The sequence below is a fragment of the Lytechinus variegatus genome, chromosome 12 (assembly GCF_018143015.1).
Source record: "Lytechinus variegatus isolate NC3 chromosome 12, Lvar_3.0, whole genome shotgun sequence".
Lineage (NCBI taxonomy): Eukaryota > Metazoa > Echinodermata > Echinoidea > Temnopleuroida > Toxopneustidae > Lytechinus > Lytechinus variegatus.
In genome coordinates, this window is record NC_054751.1 from 8906907 (window position 1) to 8928041 (window position 21135).

Here is a 21135-nt window from a genome sequence, read left to right on the forward strand (position 1 = left end):
TATTCTTATCGCTCTTAAACCAACCTGTTTCTACAGACCGAATAATCTGATTAACTTGCATTTCGCTTCGCAAATACGGCAGAAATCGGAAAATTCAACCTATAACATCAACATTGCATTTCGGTATGTCTCGTTAGGAAAATTTTCAAAATTCATGGTAGATCTCACTCATTGTAGCAGGGATACGTGTTTCGCGATCAGCTGGCGAGATTAAACAGGCCAGAATATATGTATACTGTGAGATCGCACTTCTGGGTTCAAGCACTTAAGCCAGACATGCATGCTATTTTGCCCCATGTTTTACAGAAAAGTTAAACGGATTAACATGGCAATAACCACCTCTCAAAGATGGTTATGAGAAACCGTATTTTGCGTGATGCAATTTATCAATTAACCGCATCGCTTATGTTTCTACAGGAAACTTATACAGGATTCTGGATACTTAGGCGGGTAATACTTTTTAACAATTCTTTGTAGAAACACGCCATTGATATATCTTTTTAGGTGAAAAGAAAAAAAGAGAACAATTTGGGGGTACTATTTTGCCCCTTTTGGGGACATTTCATTTCTTCTAGGTGTGGTACCCTTTATTCATTTGGCCATGTGAAGGCTATCGCACATTTTGAGTTTAATCTTCGAAATTTGGCGTTCATTAGTTTGTTGTCCAAATTCTGTCTTACATGTAAATTTGTTTATAGGAAGATTAACATAATATCTATGTGGAGTGCAATCATTGATCTCTTGTAGTGTTGCGTAGTCACATGTATTCATAATATGGTGCTTTTATGCCATACCTGTCAATACTCTTTTGTACTTGAACTTATTAGTAAAAAAATGTTTATTAATGTTGTTGAAAGCAATTACACACAACAGATTTAACATCAAGTATCAGGTTTGTATGCAGAACAGTGGTTTTTCCAAGTACTCAATCAATGTAAAAAGCAATAAGAGAGAACAGGTTTATTCTTGGAAATGTTAGTCTTCATTTGTTGTGTTTTTCAATCAAACTCGATCTGTCTTGATACATGTTTATTTTTTTCATAACAAGATTGACAGAGATATCAAGGAGTAGCTAAGTCATATATATTAATAACTTATGTGCTTTAATTGTAAAGTCTATACTTGTGAATACTCTGTGCCATTTATGCTGTACTTAAACTTCTTATAGTAAAAACATTTTAATGACGTTCTTGAAATAACTGCTTTCATTTTTTTTCTTGTGTATACTTATTCCATTATTAAGCCTACCATTAACCCCAGAGATATGCTGTTCACCATTGGTCTACCATTCACTGTACTTTATTGGCTTACTATACATTGCACATCTTTGTTCTACTGTCTACCATTGGTCTACCATTGAATGTACACTTGTGGTCTGTAGTGTATGACCAATGGTGTTATTTGAATGGTTGACTAATAGTATAGAGTGTATGGTATGACAGTATTGTATGGTAAATGGTAGGTCAATGGTGTACAGTGTATGGTAAGCCAATGGTGTATGGTGTATGGTAAGCCTACGGTGTACGGTGAATAGTAGTTCAATGGTGTATGGTAGGCCAATGGTGTACTGTAAATGGTAGGTCAATGGTGTACGGTGTATGGTAGAATGGTGTAAAGTGAATGGTCAATCAATGGTGAACGGTGTACGGCGAATGGTAGTTGAATGGTGAGCGATGAATGGTTCACGAATGGTGTACGTTGAATGGTACGCGAATGGTGTACGGTGAATGATACGCGAATGGTGTACAGTGAATGGTGTACGATGAATGGTACGCGGATGGTGAATGGTACATGGTGTATGGTCAATGGTAGGCGAATGGTGTATGGTGAATGGTGTAAGGCAATTGGTAGGCCAATGGTGTCCAGTGAATGGTGGCTGAATGGTAAATGGTAGGCCAGTGAATGGTGGCTGAATGGTGAATGGTGGTCAATGGTAAACCTGTCTATAGTGGCCATATGGTAGATCAATGGTGAATGGTGTTTGATCAATGGTATATGAATGGTAAATGGTGCTCATGAATATGGTAATAGTAACGTCCCAATTATTTAAATTAGTTTGAATGGTATACCATTGAGGCTTGAATGGTATACCATTGGTGTATGGTGGGTGCTGTGCGAATGGTATTCCAATGGTATATCAATGGTGTATGATGAATGGTAGTCAATGGTATACCATTCAATTTTTTTTATAAGGGCAGGCTTAATTCAAAGTAGGAATGCAACAAATACCTTCATAAAGTGTTCATTGGTGTGCTATTCTAGTCACCTGGTCTATTCAATTTCTTCATCCTGCTATGTAAGGCAAGCTTACGTAATATCGTGCTTTGAAATCTGCCTATCATAATGAAAGAAATGAAAGGTCATTTGACCAAAATTGTCCATGAAGTAACTACGAACTGGTCTATATAATTTCCAATGTTGTACTGAGCAGATACAATATATTAATCTGATGTACCCTTGAAATAAAATTCAAATGACTTGAAATAAGCAGAAGCCTAAAATGAGTGTCAAATATCTAATATTTACTGCACAGGTGAAAATTCGGACACTTATGAAAAAAGCTATGAAGAAATTAAAAATTGAATCCCCCCCCCCCGCACAATCATTTCTACTCAGTTAATTGGTTTGGCTCACAATATTCTCAGTCAAGGTAACGACACACATATTGAACTGAACAATATGAAAGGAGGCAGTTATATCACAGCAAAAATAAATTTTGAAATCAAAGATGGTAAAAAAAAATTGTGGAAAGGGCAAGGATAGAGGAGAATATAGGACAATTTTACAAAATCAGGTCATTGTTTATTTCTTGCTCTTTCATAAAATTGGTTTTATTTCATTGATTTTTTCCCCAAACCTTTTAGCATATCCATAATTTGGGTGTAAAGAAGTTGTCATTTTATTATGAAATCATCAGCCAAGATGTGACTTCAAAAATTGACACTCAGCTTTCAGAAAACACTCTATCAAAATATAACTTAAAAATAATGTTTCCCCAATTATTCACTCCAAGGATCTAATATTCTCACTAATTTGCACCTGAGCCCATAAAGGGTAATTGCAAAATAATTGCATGTGTTGCATCACAGCTGAGTGACAAAAACACTAGGCTTGCATCCTATTCAGAACAAAGTGGCTACACTTTCTACTTCTGTTAAATATTTTGTGCAAAGCCCTTTAAATAAATAATTCATATGGAAGAATAAAAAATGAACTAATTTTTACTCTTTTTCTGGTTCAAGGTCAAGTGAATTTTGAACGGAATAGCAATCAATTAAATCCTAAAATTAGCAATGAAACAAAATCTTCAAGATTACTCTCTTTTTTTTTATGGGGGGGGGGCAAATAGATATTTTCATCTAATGTTATAACTTTCAGTGACATTATTTATCAATCTTATTAGATTATCAAGTGACTCATCACTGTATGTGAAAAACGAGCTTCATGAAACAAGGTACTTCCTCACAAAACAAACATTATTGATTTATCTTAATGATTGCTCAAATATACAATTGACAGTATACTGATCAATATGTGAAATCAATCATTGCAAATCAATTGTAAATCAATCATGATGCTTGGTATTAAAGGACCCATTTTTTAGTGAATTGGATCATCATCTCAAAATATTACCTCAAGTCAAAAAGCCCTAATTCAATTAAGGTACTTTCAAAATCTCAACAAATATCTGGCAGTCGTCACTGTGAACGCAAAGTTGTTGTAATAAATGTGAAAGAAAATAATACAATAAACTGGGTTTAACAATAATTTCACATGATTTTCACAAGGTTTTGGCGGATATTCACAAGATGAAAGCAAACTTAAGAGTTTTTTTATGCACACAGAAAGTGTACATGTATGCCATACCATCATCATTATCAAAATGCTAGTCTTGCATGCAGACCAAACAGGCAAGCACAGATGTAGGAAATAATCATTAGGTATTTAGATGTGCGGTGCTCATAATTTGTCACTCTCACCACAAACTTGGATTTTGGTTGAAATTGATGAATGTTAAAAAACACCCAGATAGAAAGCCAGAGTCACGTAGCTTAACTACAGTCTACATAATCATCAAATTCAGTGTAAGTTAATATGATTCATTATAAATCCAAAATAAAGTTAAAAATATGAAAAATCTAAATGCAATTTACTTGAAATCAACTTCATTGTGCTAGAGCTCTAAAATGCCAGTTTGCGGTTTTGTGATCAGGCAGGTTGGTGAGTCCCTACTGATAATGTAAACTGCACAAAAAGACTCCTCATTTCTTGAAAATGTAGGGGGTACTCATATTTAATGAATTCTGACTTGGAGTGCAATCAACAATGGCATTTCACTTTGCTTGATACATATACATTGATCATCATATAAAAGCTGAGTCCATGCAGGAAACAGCTAACAGATACATATTAGGGCATTGACATTTTACATGTGTATAAGATTTGGGCAATTGAACAGTCAACAAAACTGAACAAATTCAGAAGAAAATATCAAATATTAAATTTCATCCTAAATGCACTTATCTTTCTGCATTTTTATTTGCCTCTAATGAGGGTTTAGTGGCCATTGTTTTTTTAGCATTGTGGCCCAGTGGATAAGTCATCTGACTTTGAAACAGGGGTCATGGGTTTCAATCCCAGCCATGATGTAATTTCCTTTGGCAAGAAATTTATCCACATTGTGCTGCACTCAACCCAGTTGAGGTAAATGGAATTTATTCCTTGAAATGCCACTGCGCTGTAAAAGGCTGTAGGGCTAAAGCCAGGGTAATAATATCCATAGGGTCACATTTGGCAGTGACATGCGCTATACAAGCATATTGGTATTTACTAATATTATTATTAAAACCTGTACCGAATCCTGGTCAACTAAAAGAAAACAACTAATGCAAGACAGGAGTGAATAAGCAGTAGCTGCTTTGCAACCATCGTTCTCTTTAATAGTATACCGCATCATATTTTCTTTTTGCATTTTGTGTCACATCAAATGTACAGTTGCAGGCATCCCCTAGATTTACTGTGACCATGACTAACCATATCAGAACAATTTGTCCTAAGTCGATTGCTGCCACGGTGCACACACATGGAAAAAACACATATGGCAACTAAAAATCCATTAGAGGAGAAAATATTCACAGTATCTAAATTTTCCCTTCTCTTGCCACTGACCAGGTACAAACATTATCTGGCAAACCATTATAAATCACAGGCTTACAGAAGGTGGAATTGAGCTTCATGGAAAATAGATATGCCTTCTTTTGTTCTTTGAATATCACACCAAACTTTAACCTCTTGCAAAATCTCTCATCACTACACTCTAGGTTTTTAATGAAACGAGAGACTTACCTCATATGCAGCTAAACATAGGGGAGTTCTCCCTAGGGCATCTTGGGTGTTGATATTTGCTCCCATCTTGAGTAAAAACTTGAACATGTCCAGTTCTTTGCTCAGGACTGAATGAGACAATGGAGTCATGCCTGCTGACATGAACAGAAAAAAGGGGAAAAGGTAGATACAATTATCTGAAAAGAAAGTGAACCCCACCACCCCACCTCCTACATGCTGAGTGTTGAATGTAGACAACAACACTACAATGTTCGGCGAGCCCAGAGAAACAAACTTTATTGAATGTTATATTTTATCACCTGACTTCACAATCAAATAACCTAGACACGACAGAAGTTGAACACTTCTAATACGTTCATTGTCTGGTGGGGTTCACTATATTTTGAGCTCTACTGTACATGTAGGAACCATTGTGATCTGTCAGAAATTTTAGGTGGAGTTTCCGCGTTTATTGTTAAATAAAAATGAGAAAAATACATGTGAAATATTATTGATTGAATTACATTATGTGACTTATAGATAATAATCAGAGATGCCAAGTTCAAAGACCAGCTATGCGTGAGATTTTCTGTGAATCTGAGTGAGATCACAGACATTGTGTACAATGTATATGGGGATAGGCTGTGATAGTTGCGTGAGACAGAGATTTGAGGGGATGAACAAGAGTCCAAAATGCTTGAGTCTCACGCATTATGCTTGAGACTTGGTAGCTCTGAATAATAATACTAGATTATGGTTATAATTCATAAACAAGTATAAGTGGAGCATTGTGGCCCAGTGGATTAGTCTTCTGACTTTGAAACAGAGGGTCGTGGGTTCGAATCCCAGCCATGTCGTAATTTTCTTCAGCAAGAAAGTCATCCACATTGTGCTGCACTCAACCCAGGTGAGATGAATGGGTACCCGGTAGGAAGAAATTCCTTGAATGCTTGAGTGCCAAGGCAGCTCAGATAAGTCAGAATAAGAATGATGGCAGGGCCCACTGGGAGAACAGTTTTCGGAACGGAAGTGGCTACCCTGGGTAATATATTATTATTATTATTATTAATAATAAGAACACAGGTGACAGATATTGTAATCAAAGATGAAAAGCAGCCAGGAGCGTGAACAGCAGTCATTACACTAAAACACATCACTGCACTTCGAGAATTTGAAATAATTACTCCAACTTCTTATCATTTCAGAAAAATTAGCAGGATGAATGACTGTGAAGAGTAACAAGTGATGATTATAATACTGTCAGGAATTGAAAAGAAATGTTGCAGAATTGGTGAGGAACAAGGGTCCAATTCACAAGCATTGTACTGGATATGTTGCCTTCAAGTTTTGACACATTGTCAAATGCATTTTGATAAATCCATGTTTTTTGTTCTCCCTCTTTCAGTCTTTCTCTCCAAATCTCTCTCTTTGTTTTATATGTTTTTCTTTAATTCTCAAGTTGCTGTTGTATGCTAAGAACATTAGTGTTCACACAAATAAACATGCATTATAATCAGGGGAAAATCATGGCTTCTTTGGAAGTCTCAAGAGCAAATCAAGAAGCGGGATCTATTAGTTGATGGGGTTGAGTACTATGAAGATACATGGTGGTAAATATATCCTTGGGGTACTCCATATGAAAATAGAACAATGCCTGCAGTGTTCTTCTTGAACATCTCTAGAACAGGAAGTTTTCCCAGACTTGAGGGTCCATCTTGGAAAGATCTTACAATATAGAGGGTGCTTGGGACAGGGTATAGAATATCTTCAGACAGAATTTCTGAAAGAGTTGTACTTCAGTTGGTTAGAATTATCAAATGACTTGAAAACAATTTCCTTGGAGCTGGATAAGTTGGAAGCTTAAAACAGAAAAAGACTCCTTAAAGAAAGAAAAACATGTTGGCATTCTAATATCAACTCAGTTCATACTATTTTAAAGATGCATGTGAAATTCAGCCTTTTCTTACTGTATAATAAATGTGAGTAACCAATTTAAAAAAAATTTAGGATAATTCATTCTTTCTATGGGATGAAATGTTTGGGCAATTCAATTTACATTACCAGCTTAGTGCGATTTGGGGAATAATTCAATTTCTCAAATTCCATTAGCATTTTAGGCTGCTGGGGAAATGTTTCAAATGCACAATGTTTCCTACATGCACAAACTAAAGCACAAATGAGAAAAGACATATTGTTTAGTTATTATGTACGTGACATATATATGTCATAAAAAAGAATATCAATTTGCAATGCGAACCCCCAAGTTATCCATTCTGTTCCATATACCCCAAAAATAGATCTGTTTTGTAACATTGTCTTTCATTTCAACAACTTCATATTCTTATTCAAGATATTGTACTATCCATATTAGTATAAAAAGAATTACCTCCACTTGATGCCAGTATAGGCCTATATCAAACAAAATGAAGTATAATATCCAACATGCATAGTACCAATATGGACTATGACGATGCAAATCCAGCATGTAAAATCTTCAAGTACTTTAAGGATTTTCTATTCAAGACTACTATTTCATATCAGTGATACTTGATTGCTCTATTACAAACATGACATTTCCAATAGTTAGTTCTTTCCTCATGCTCATTTATAAAACCTCAAAATTGATCCCTAGAAATTAAGAAAAAAGACTTTCCTTTATTTGGATTTCCCTAATTCCACTATAGATGTCCAATATTCAATCTACCATTTTCAAAATATGATACTCATTGGATAGGCTCTTTAAAATAATCTAACCTATTACTTGCTAACAACTGTGGACTTGCAATATAGAATAATTGCCATGATTGGTTTCTCCTTCATCGTTCTACAAGAGAAAGACAGCTGATTAACACAATGACCTCCATCCATTTAAAAAAAATATTTGCTATTATTAGATCCCCATTAATGGATTGCAATAGCAGCATCATAAATGGGGATATTAGTTCTTTGAAGACATGATTTGAAAATGAGACAATGAGACACTTCACAGATATTAACAAAGACGAAGAGCAAAATTATCAAAATATATTGCCATCATCATAATAACACTAACAGGCTCAAGGCACTAGCTATATAGTAACAGTTCAAGCTATAGGCGTACACTAAAGGTCAGCTATCCATAATGGATGCAATTATGATGATTGGATATTCATTAGCATGCATGTGGTGCTATAGCATGCCAATAATTGCCTCATACACACAGCATATATGTATTTAGTAAAATAAAACAACCATTATGCCATTAGGTGATTATTATCATCATTATAGGGATGTACTTACTTGAAATTTCAAGAATATAATAGTAATACCAATATAAAACAAGAGTGTTGCTAAGGCAAGCACATAATACGCCCGAAGAAAATGGAGGTATAAGTCAAGAAAGAAAAAAGGAAAGGTGGCGACTTCACCTTTGACCTTCTGACCTCAAAATTGATAGAACCGCTGATATCTATGCTAGTATCATACACACCAAATTATAGTAGCTTAGATTAATTCAAACTGAAATTATCGCACTTACAAGGACTGCAGAAGGGTAAGATGAAATTATGTCACTCAGTGACCTTGACCTTTGACCTCAAAATCAGTAGGCTTCCTGGGATCCATGCTAGTATCATTCACACAAAATCATACAAGCTTAGGTTAGGTTAAACTAAAGTTATTGCATTTACAAGGATTTCAGAAGGGTAAGATGAAAAAAAAAAATTTGTGTGTACATGAAAAAATAACGCTGAGCATATGTGCAAGAGTAGACCATCTCTAATGAAATATATCATTACATATTTTTATGAATCAATTTCTTCATTCTAGTATTTTTTATAATCCACCTATCCAAAACACCTACAAATAACAGTAACTTCCACTAATAAATGCATTACTACTGCTACTTCTACCTGTACTACTCATGATAATAACAATATCAATAACAATAGATATACTTTATAATAATAACAATTACGATATAGTAAATTAGTAATAATAACAATATAATAACAATAATAATAATAATAATAATAATGATAACAATAATAATGATAATAATAATAATAAAAATAATAGATAAAAATAATTGAAAAGGAAAAAAAATCAATAGTCACAAACACAAATCAGAACAGTATAAATTTGTAGGAGCTAAAATCTAGATGACTTGCATGATTCAGTAGTCCAAGCGGAAAAGAAATTGAAATAATGTACATACACATCTCACAGGTGTATCTTAATTGATTGTACACATCATATTGCTCAAGGCTGAGGTTGAACAAATTGCAAAATCAAATTTGCTGATTCTATTGATCCAAACGAATCCAATATGCTGCTAGTCTGATTTCAAGACAAGGTGGACATTTCCTTTTTTAAAAAAAAAGATAAAGAAATTCCCCTTTGGCATTTCAAAGCTCAATGTGATAGGAAGAGGAAGTCTCATTCTTAAATAAAAATGTGTGCTTCAATGCAACATAAATTTTCCTTATATTTTCTTATAAATACCTTAGTTTAAATAAAACTTGCCTGGATATAAAGCTATATGCCTTGAAGCAAAAAAAAGATCGCCTGACAACTGACATCGCCCGAGCATGCTGACACAATTCATGCAAAGCTGAAAGGCTTTTTCCTTCCCTAATCAAAGAATACCAGTTTACCACCACTGCATCACTTCAGCTATTTTTCTTTCGTAAGCGAAATTCACATGAATTGGTCAAATACACACACACTGGGCTTGATGTAATTGACTGCATGTTGATGGAACAGTAAGAAAAGAGCTTTAAAGGATGTCAGACTTCTGAGAGGCAGGTATATGCGTATCTATAAACCTGACAGTGTCTATAGATGCCATGGGCAGATAATCATGCCCAGACACTATAGTAATGTTCAGTCACAAAGAAAAATTGACTTGAAAGTTTTTCTTCAGGAACAAAGATCTCATTTTCACCCATCAGTAAATTATATTCTTGTCAATCACCCAAACCATCTGAGGGTTTATTTTTGAAAAGCAAAGATAATGGGTGGCACAGCAGTTAACTATGTTCTTGCAGAAAAAAAATTGGGGATACGAAGAATATGGGTTTCATTATATTATATCCCCGTAAGTCTTAAATATACTGCACCCCTTATTCTTATTTACTGTCAATCATTTCTGTCCAATATCAACCATAAAACATCCGACTTCAAAAGCAGTATTTTGCAAAAGACAGCTCAGACAATAAACAAAATTGTTTGACATAAATGTACAATAGCAGAGAGCTTTTGATAAACAAGCTGAATAATAAATCTGAATAGATGTCCCTGGGTGAACGAACATTAATAGCAAGCCAAACACCCAATACTTCTTTGAAAATGAATATTACAATTCATATGCAGCAATGGGCTTTGTTGGTAACCTTTAAATTGATTTAATATCCTGCATCAGCGCTGGAGACATTGTAGGTTGTCATAACGAATAAGAGGATATTAATCTTGAGAGGAAAACAGGACTAGAGTTCATCAAAGAATTCATCGATGCTGACGTTCCTTCTGAAAATGTTATCCGTACGATGGCACTTCTGACGGCGCTGAATTAGATGCATGGTTGTTCCATAAATCAATCATAATATTTTATATCTATACAGTATATATCAATCATAATATTTGATATCAATCCAGCAAATATCGAGAGGTGGCATAATGATCAGAATATTTGAGGGGGTGCAGCATGGCGTGGGACTATATGACAATTTTTTTATGTTCAAAGCAACAAAGCAAAAATTTCACCTTTTTATAATGAAGATCTCATTTGGTGATAGATTTTAAAATATTATGAAGAAAACAATGTCATATCACATCCTTTTCCATTTATTCTCCTCCTTTCTTTATAGGGGATAGCCCCCAAGCCCCCCCCCCCCCCCTCTGTATGCCATATACCCCAGAAAGTGTACAAAGCATTGCAAGTTCGGTGAGACTACCACTTACAAATAACCGACGTCATTCAAAGAATTCATGTAGGCTGTTTTATATTCCACACCAAGGGAGCATTCTACCAACATTTCTTGAAACACTTCCCAAGATTGAGAGTGCTTTGGGGAACCTTTAAAAAGGCAAAACTTTGTCTTTCAGCTGAAATTCCATAAGTATATTTTTTCATCACTTATCTTAAAATATATCACTGACACAACAATGGGGATTAGGAAAAGCAACTGTGAAACACATTTTGCACACCTTATAGCGGTATTCCTACTACCTACGTGGAAGAGAATTCTGAAAGAAGTTCAATGGATTAATTTTCAGTTGAATGATGTCTAGAGCATACATATACATACTGTTGAGAGATATGAACCCTGGACCTTGGGGTTCTGAGCCTAGTGACTCAAACACTGTTCCACGTCACCTCCATTCATTGACATATTTTTTTTACCATCGAGAGATATGAACCCTGGACCTCAGGGTTCTGAGCTTGGTGACTCAACAACCACTGTTCCACATCACCTCCATTCACTTACATTTTTTTTTACCATCGAGAGATATGAATCATGGACCTCAGGGTTCTGAGCTTGGTGACTCAAACACTGTTCCACATCACCTCCATTCATTGACATTTTTTTTTACCATCGAGAGATATGAATCATGAACCTCAGGGTTCTGAGCTTGGTGACTCAACCACTGTTCCACATCACCTCCATTCATTGACATTTTTTTTTACCATCGAGAGATATGAACCCTGGACCTTGGGGTTCTGAGCTTGGTGACTCAACCACTGTTCCACATCACCTCCATTCATTGACATTTTTTTTTACCATCGAGAGATATGAACCCTGGACCTTGGGGTTCTGAGCTTGGTGACTCAACCACTGTTCCACATCACCTCCATTCATTGACATTTTTTTTTTACCATCGAGAGATATGAACCCTGGACCTTGGGGTTCTGAGCCTAGTGACTCAAACACTGTTCCACGTCACCTCCATTCATTGACATATTTTTTTACCATCGAGAGATATGAACCCTGGACCTCAGGGTTCTGAGCTTGGTGACTCAACAACCACTGTTCCACATCACCTCCATTCACTTACATTTTTTTTTACCATCGAGAGATATGAATCATGGACCTCAGGGTTCTGAGCTTGGTGACTCAAACACTGTTCCACGTCACCTCCATTCATTGACATTTTTTTTACCATCGAGAGATATGAATCATGAACCTCAGGGTTCTGAGCTTGGTGACTCAACCACTGTTCCACATCACCTCCATTTATTGACATTTTTTTTTACCATCGAGAGATATGAACCCTGGACCTTGGGGTTCTGAGCTTGGTGACTCAACCACTGTTCCACATCACCTCCATTCATTGACATTTTTTTTTTACCATCGAGAGATATGAACCCTGGACCTTGGGGTTCTGAGCCTAGTGACTCAACCACTTTTCCACATCACCTCCATTCATTGACATTTTTTTTTACCATCGAGAGATATGAACCCTGGACCTTGGGGTTCTGAGCCTAGTGACTCAACCACTGTTCCACATCATCCCTGTTCATTGATTTTTTTTTACTACATTCACATCTACTAAAGATGATACGTAAAGTAGATGAGAATGAAATATGCCAAAACAGTGTTTTTTTTCACTGGGTCATTACCCTTTCCATAGCGATGCCTTATTGATGGACCTAAATGACCCCATTCTCACTACCATTCTAAACCTACTTTACTGGAAACTAGTTTAACGTGTAATGAGAACGGTCGAAGCAATCTTTTGTGTAAAATAAATTGATTGAAGTACTTGAAAATGGATTAATTTGAGTCGTGGGTTAAGATCAACTGTAATATCTCACATTGTCATGCGAATTAATTTGAATTGTAAAATATGGAGTGAAAGTCTGACAAAAATCTAACAATCAGTTCTTGAGATGCAATCACAAAACAGTCCTTGAGATGCAATTACAAAACGTGAATTACCATTGAGTATACCAGAATAAAATCACTTCATTCAATATGTTAGGGATTTAATTGTACCCATTGTCTATTATACTCAAACAGCATGTGTAATTCATTCTTCTCACAGAAAGCTATACAAGGAAGACATAAGGTCCCATAGACCTTTCAATGTTTCATTGCGTAATACTTTCCTCTTCTCCCTCTTCTCTCTTGCTTACTCTCTCTCTCTCTCTCTCTTGGTCTTTAGAAATTGAGCACAAACAAACCAGAGTGAGATTATACATTTCATAATTCATTTCCATCCAGAGTATTAATTTTCTGCCCACATCCATCCGTGCCCAATGAGTATCCATTATAATAATCCAACATCTACTACTCTTAGTTTCACCATGGACCTACTACTACTAGCAATGGTTTCACTTAGAAGAGTTTTTCTCCTGGCAAGAAATAGTCATTCCAGATAACTGAAAACCCTCAGCATTTCATGAAGCAGTTTGTTAGAGACTTTTATCACTACGCACTTGGCCAATCATATTCAAGGATTTCAGTAGCTTATAACATTTACCAGTAATAATACAGACAAATTGTTTTCATGAAATGCTCCCCCAATCTGCTTTGTAAGCAGTGTTTGACAGAAGATTCAATTACATTGATGGGAATTAAACAACATATTTTTCTCATCATTTAAATTTAATTACCTCCTCAGACATACCCTTGAAGCATAGAGAGACTAATTTCATTCCAATATACCTAAATCAAATGAAAAGTGAAATTACATTACGAGTTGTCTTACACCAGATTAATAATTAAATCAATAAGGTTGATAATTCAATTAAGATTTCCAATCAATTTTGTTTGAGTATATTTTTTCCTTTAATTCTCATTCTACACATTACTTACAATTGTTAAGTTTCTGCAGTTTTGAACAAATTTTAGGCCTACCTAACTCAACACTTTTATTATTACAATTAAAATGATTGCAGGATTTTTTTAATTGACTACAGTAATTTAATCAACCTGTTTGATTTTCAACATCAAAAATATATTTACAGGACTGATAACTAGGATTGTAATTGGTGAATTTCTTTGAAGTTTTTTTGTAAAATGATCATGCATTCCAAATTGAATTTTAAAAAAGAACTAAACTACTTTCATTTCTAAATGAATTGAAAAATCCATTTAATGCAGAAAGTCTAAGATAAGGTAGATAAATATAAATACATATAAATTCAATTGTAAACATGTTATGTTTGTTTGTTCTGTATTTCCTGACTACATTTGTTTTTGTGGTTTTTATTGTGTTGTTTTATGTTAATTTCAGGATCATTAATTTATAAGTTCTTTGTAACTTTTCTGTGAGCCTTCCACTATTCTTAAATATTCTCACTTATGTTATAATGTATTTTATTTGAAATAATCATATTTCTTGATTTGTATGTTTTTTATGAGGATTGTGGTAAATAAAGTTTCAATTTCACTTTCTAGGAATTCAAGATTTATAGGTAAATGAAAAATTAAGACTCTACAGAAAGAAGTTTGTCCCAGCAAAAAAGACAATGCTGTATCAAGTTAATGCAGGAAGGTTTTATAAAGAAAGAAATTATATCCTCCTTTGTCGATGGTATGATTTTTCATCCGTCAAATGACAAGTATAAGACAGGATTTTCCACACATTTCATAAATCAACTTAATACATGGTATCTACAGAAGGAACATGAATTCAAAAGCAATCCATAATATAAATGGATTTTCCCTTGACAACATCCTAAAATGTGGTTGAAATACTTTGGGAATAGATACAAAATCCACCCTTGAGTATTCATGGTTGAGCTACACACTTAAAAACCACCTTTTAAGACTGGAAAAAACATCAAAATATATAGTAACCATATAACACAAGCATGATCATCAGGAGAAAAGTAAGGTTTCATAGTGCAATGAACTACGCCGAAATGCCACATTCAAACAGGCAAAATTAATTTTCCAACATGACTGTACTTATTTTATGTAAATAATATACATCCTAATGCAGCACACGCCTTCTAATGAGACACATTATAAAGCCTGTTATACAAAGGTATAATTCATTGTTTATTGGTCATTTAGAACTCTGTGACAAGTAATGCATGAAAACTGCATGCTGTCTGAGAATTGAAGCGGATTTTGAGTTAATGACATTTTCTTTCAGAAGAGTATTTGAATTCTTCAAGAAACACCACCTCAGGCATGTGCTACTACATGACTTGCATCATTTGTTCAAGTATAAAACCACTTTAAAAAAATGAAGCCCGAAAGTTAAATAACCTTTATCAAAAACAAGGAAAAGTAACAGTGTGAAGCTTGAAAGTTGGAAAATAGATGTATATTTGAATTCTAACCCCGCTTGAGGCTTCCTATGTAACTACAATGCTGTGAGCAAGAAGGTTCTTCTTTATGAGTAAATTCTGAGACCCACAATTTAAAAATATACAATCTAATTCTGATCTCTTGACATTGTAATTCAGGATTTTAATAGGTATCCCATAAACTGAATATGTATGTTGGTATTGAGTATGTAATCATTATAGCCCCTTTTTAACACTTGGATACCTTTTTAATCTTCATAACCTTATTCCCTCATTTTTGTATTTTTTTGCCTAAACTTCACTAAAATGATTTTGGAGTAATTTGCTTCTGAATAATGTTAAAACTCCTGAAGTTCAATATTCATTCAAATGTACTGATTTCATTCTGGAAAGGGATTGACCAAAGCAACTAATGTATCACGTTGTCAGAACCCCCAAAATGATAAAAAATTACCTAACATAAAACCCTCTTGTAACCCTAACCCTATATCTTAGACAAAATAAAGCCTGGAGAAATTGTTGTGTCACCTTTTTTTAAAAAAAAAGTGTACAAAGCTTTTAGGAAATGCCTCCAAATTCCCATAATAACAAAACGACAGCTCACCTTTTTCATCACAGCTTTCTAATACACTGGGATCCTGATTAAATGCCTCCATGAGAAGAGGGATGTTGCCTGATGATGCGGCTTGATGTGCCAGAACAATATTGTCTTCAGGTTCACGATTGTCTTCATCATCACAATCTAGAAGAGAAAAAATACAACAGGAAAAGAAAATTGTGATGATTTGCTATGAATTTTTGGTGTAGGTAATGGTACTATAAAAGACAGCAATGTTTGTGAGTTTAATAGATATGGAATAGGGACTAAGAGTGACATCCAGGAGTGTTTATAAGAGTAGTAGTAGGAGAGGGTGTAAGCAAAAGTTAAAGGTCAAGTCCACTCCAGAAAAATGTTGACTTTGATAAAGAGAGAAATCAAACTAGCAGAATGCTGAAAATTTCATCAAAATCGGATGTAAAATAAGAAAGTTATGACATTTTAAAGTTTTGCTTATTTTTCACAAAAGAGTGATATGCACAACTCAAATGAGACAGTCGATGATGTCCCTCACTCACTATTTCTTGTGTATTTTATTGTTTGAATTATACAATATTTCATTTTTTATAAATTTATAAGGACCAACTTGACTGAATCATATAGTATTAAACAATAATGCTAATTCCACATGTTCTGGGAGGAATTAATTGTTGCATCACTTGAGTTGACAATGAGAAAATAAAGAATATTTCATATTTCACATATTGAAATAGAAAAGAAATAGTGAGTGGATGACGTCATAGTCTCCTCATTTGCATACCAGCCAGGATGTGCACATAACTGTTTTGAAAAAATTAAGCGAAACTTTAAAATGTCATAACTTTCTTATTTTACATCCGATCGTGATGAAATTTTCAGTGTTGTGCTTGTTGGATTTTTCTCTTTTTATTCAAATCAACTCTTTGTTGGGGTGGACTTGTCCTTTAAGAGGGAGTCTCATTCCCAATGTGGGAAACTTTGTACTTATGCACCATCAACCCCCCCCACACACACATGCACTTAAGATGAAAAGTTTATTCATGCTTGATTTAAGGTAGTCAAAGAGCCTACTTTTTTATTTATTTATTTAAGAATAGGCTGTCCACATTAATAAATTCTTTTGAATAAAAAGCAGGGGAAAATCCTGTAACAATCAAAATTTGATTGAAATCACACTTTACAACTTTTTATTTTTCTCTACAGGTTTAATCAAATAAAGTTCTTGTTGGGCTAGAAAAGGACTTAAATAAAAAAAAATAAAAAAATCTATGTACAATGTGGGTAGTAGCGGGTACCTGCTCATGGGGATGTATTAAAAGCATTCAAACACATAATCTACCGCATCAAGGTATACCGCTTTGTAGTATCTTAAAATCACAATCATGCTCCGTAACAAAAAGCATTGGGAGTATCTTCACATAGCCTGAAAATGAGTTACCCATCATCATTAAAGAGATTCGGCTCAAATGGTGGGCTCGAGAATACAATCAATGCCATTCCAAAATCATTGCACTATGTATTATGAAAAATACACAAAAAAGTGATGTGATTGAGACAGTTTAAACCTTCTGCATTCTTAAAAGCTGATTATTTGAAACCCCAGCAGTATACATTGAAAATTGTCTCAAAAGTAATGACTACCCACTAAAATGATATAGCTAGAAGACAAGTATAACTATTCTTATGTTTATTCAATTGAAGTATGAACTATTCTTACGTTTATTCAATTCATGAGCATTTCATTCCCTACAATCTGTCATTCACTTTTGCTACATTCTTCAAAACTATGACATCCTCCTAGTTTGTTTTTCACCACCATACCCATCTTATTTGTTTTTTTTTTATGAATTAACTTACATTTTAATTGACTCTTCTATCCTCAGTGTGACCTTCTACTTAATTTGCATATTTCAGCTGTCAAGTTTTTATTTTATTTTTTTGGATGGGCTTCAGCCCCCTGCCCTTGTTCTGCAGCTTCTACACTTTGTAAGACATTGTCTTCAACAAGTGGAGGGCCTCTGGATGTCTTACCTGCATCACGAGATTCAATATACCAGCAGTGCTGACTTTGAAAACTACTATAAAATTATTATTAAAAAAAAAAACACCATTCATGATAAAATATATTCATTGATAATTATTGACATTTGACCTTGATCATGCCACCTAAAACTTGTCAGTAATACTTGATTACCCCTATATCCACATTTTATACAATATATCTATAAACTTTGAAAGTTATGACAGCAATCTAATAATTACTTCTAAAATGGTCTCAGTTCAATTACCTTAAATGACCTTTGGCCTTCGTCATGTGACCTGAAACTTGCACAAGATGTTCAGTGGTTACTCTTTCCATATTTTATGAACTAGACCAATATACTTAGAGATGTGATGGTAATTCAACAAATGCCCCCAACGTGGCCAAAGTTCATTGACGTTAAATGACCTTTGACCTTGGTCATGTGACCTGAAACACAGACGGGATGTTTAAAGATACTTGATTACTCACAGATCCATGAACTTTCAAAGTTATGATGGTAATTCAACAGATGCCCCATTATAGCCAAAGTTCATTGACCTTTGACATTGGTCATGTGACCTGAAATTTACATAAGATGCTCAGTGATACTTGATTACTCTTATGTCTAAGTTTCATGAACTAGACTAATAAACTTTCAAAGTTATGATGGTAATTCAATAGATACCCCAATTTGGCCAAAGTTCATTGACCCTAAATGACCTTTGACCTTGGTCATGTGATGTGAAACTCAAGTAGGATGTTCAGTAATACCTGATTAACCTTATCTTCCAAGTTTCTTGAACTAGGTCCAGATACTTTCTAAGTTGGGATGACATTTCAAAAACTTAACCTTAGGTTAAGATTTTGATGTTGATTCCCCCAACATGGTCTAAGTTCATTGACCCTCAATGACCTTTGACCTTGGTCATGTGACCTGAAACTCAGAAATAATCTTCACTAATACTTGATTAACCTTATGGCCGAGTTTCATGAATTAGGTCCAGATACTTTCTAAGTTATGCTGTCATTTCAAAAACTTAAAGGGGAATGAAACCTTTGGAACTAAGAGGCTTGTGTAGAAACAGAAAAATCAAAGAATAAGAATAAAGAAAGTTTGAGAAAAATCAGACAAATAATGAGAAAGTTATGAGCATTTGAATATTGCAATCACTAATGCTATGGAGATCCTCCCATTGGCAATGCGACAAGGATGTGTGATGTCACTGATGAACAACTTACCCTTTGGTGGACTATAAAATACCCTAAAAATGTCTCTTTTTACTTTTTCTTATGATGAAACAAACTCTTTATCCAAGATGTATTCTTGAAAAATATGTATTACATGCCCTCATGTAGAAAAAAACACATGATCTATGGATAGATGTGATAAAAGAGGCAATTAAAGTGAAATATAAACTAAAATAATGGGGAGAGTTGTTCACAAGTGACATCAAACATCTTTGTCGCATTGCCAATTTGCTATCTCCATAGCATTAGTGATCGCAATATTCAAATGCTCATAACTTTCTCATTATTTGTCCAATTTTTCTCAAACTTTGGTTGATCTGTTTCTTTGATTTTTCTGTTTTCACACAAGCTATCTTGTTCCAATGGTTTCATTCTCCTATAACCTTAGCTTAAGATTTGGTGTTGACGCTGCCGCCATCATCGGAAAAGTGGCGCCTATAGTCTCACTCTCACTCTGCTACGCAGGTGAGACAAAAATTCAGAATGGATTAGATTCAGACGGCTCAGACACTTGGTATTCAAAATATATTCCACAGATATCACAATTTAAAAAAAAAAAAGACTTTTAAAAATATGATTCACAAATGGACGATATCATTTCAATCTAACAAATTCTATTCCTTTCAGTCTGAATGGTGAAACATAAACAGCCGTATGAGGTGAGAATGGGAAGTTGATAATCATTTGAAAATCGATAGCTCAGATTCTTAATTATTTCTTAACATATTTGCGGTGGATGTAAGTAGTGATTGAGACTCTTGCACTATGTTTTAACTACAACTCATATATGTTCATGAAGTATTGTATGGCTGATTGTTTACAAATGATCTCACATAATAATCAATGTATTCACTATTCAGTCCTATGATCAACTGCTAAACTGTGCAATATCTTAAAGATAAATTCCAGTATTGGTAACGATCTCAAAATGACTTTTTACAGAATCTAATATAATGACCACCCAAGTGTCTGTTTGTATGAATAAAAATATGTGCCAAAGGATTCTTGAAGAAATTGTGTAATTGCTGAGAAATAAGCAAAATAAGCGCGGATTCGGTCATTTCCGTCGGGTCTTTATTCCAGCAATAATAATACACTGATCTAGATCCTCGATGATATACTGACAATTAAGCCTGGATTTACAGACTTTCTCATGAAATCAGTGTTTACTGCAACTACTGGCATTTCTCTGTAATATAAAGACAATACCTAATCCTTTTTTCTAAGCTGCTTAGTGCTCAAACGAAAATGAACAGCTATGAATGATTTTAAAAAGAGCGATTGGGGGTAATGCACTGTAATGAATTAAAACCATGAAACTTCATCATCATAAAGCACTAACAAAACTGCAATATGTAATGCTTTGACTTCATGCATGGCTGTGTAATAAGCTCCACACTTCTTTTAAGCCGTGGGAGGTATCGAGCGCTTAATTTATCTAACAAAAAAAAGTGCAGGATACGATATATCCTAGCAATGTTTTTCATGTATTATTCAAGCAGAAAATTGACTTTCTTTTTGCCACGCAAAAGTGTGTGTTTTTTCGCTTTCAGATGATATTTTTCCACCACCAATCAGATATTACAGTCAAACCTGCATGCTTTCAGCAGTCAGTGACCATCTGAAGAACCTACTGTATAAAGAGACTACAAGTTCGGTTTCAATTGTATTGGAGTATTCACAATATGCATCAAAGGACAATAAAGACCACTTACTCAT

The 21135-nt window shown here is 34.5% G+C and overlaps 1 protein-coding gene across 1 annotated transcript in view; it reads right to left on the bottom strand.

Moving 5' to 3' along the window:
• LOC121425205 (ankyrin repeat domain-containing protein 55-like) overlaps positions 1–21135 on the bottom strand; it is a 95499-nt gene that overhangs the window by 56294 nt on the left and 18070 nt on the right. Inside the window, exons 2-3 of the mRNA XM_041621212.1 lie at positions 16173–16310; positions 5347–5477 (exon numbers count right to left, since the gene is read on the bottom strand). Of these exons, the coding sequence (XP_041477146.1) occupies positions 5347–5477; positions 16173–16310 (269 nt within the window). The remainder of the gene's footprint in view (positions 1–5346; positions 5478–16172; positions 16311–21135) is intronic.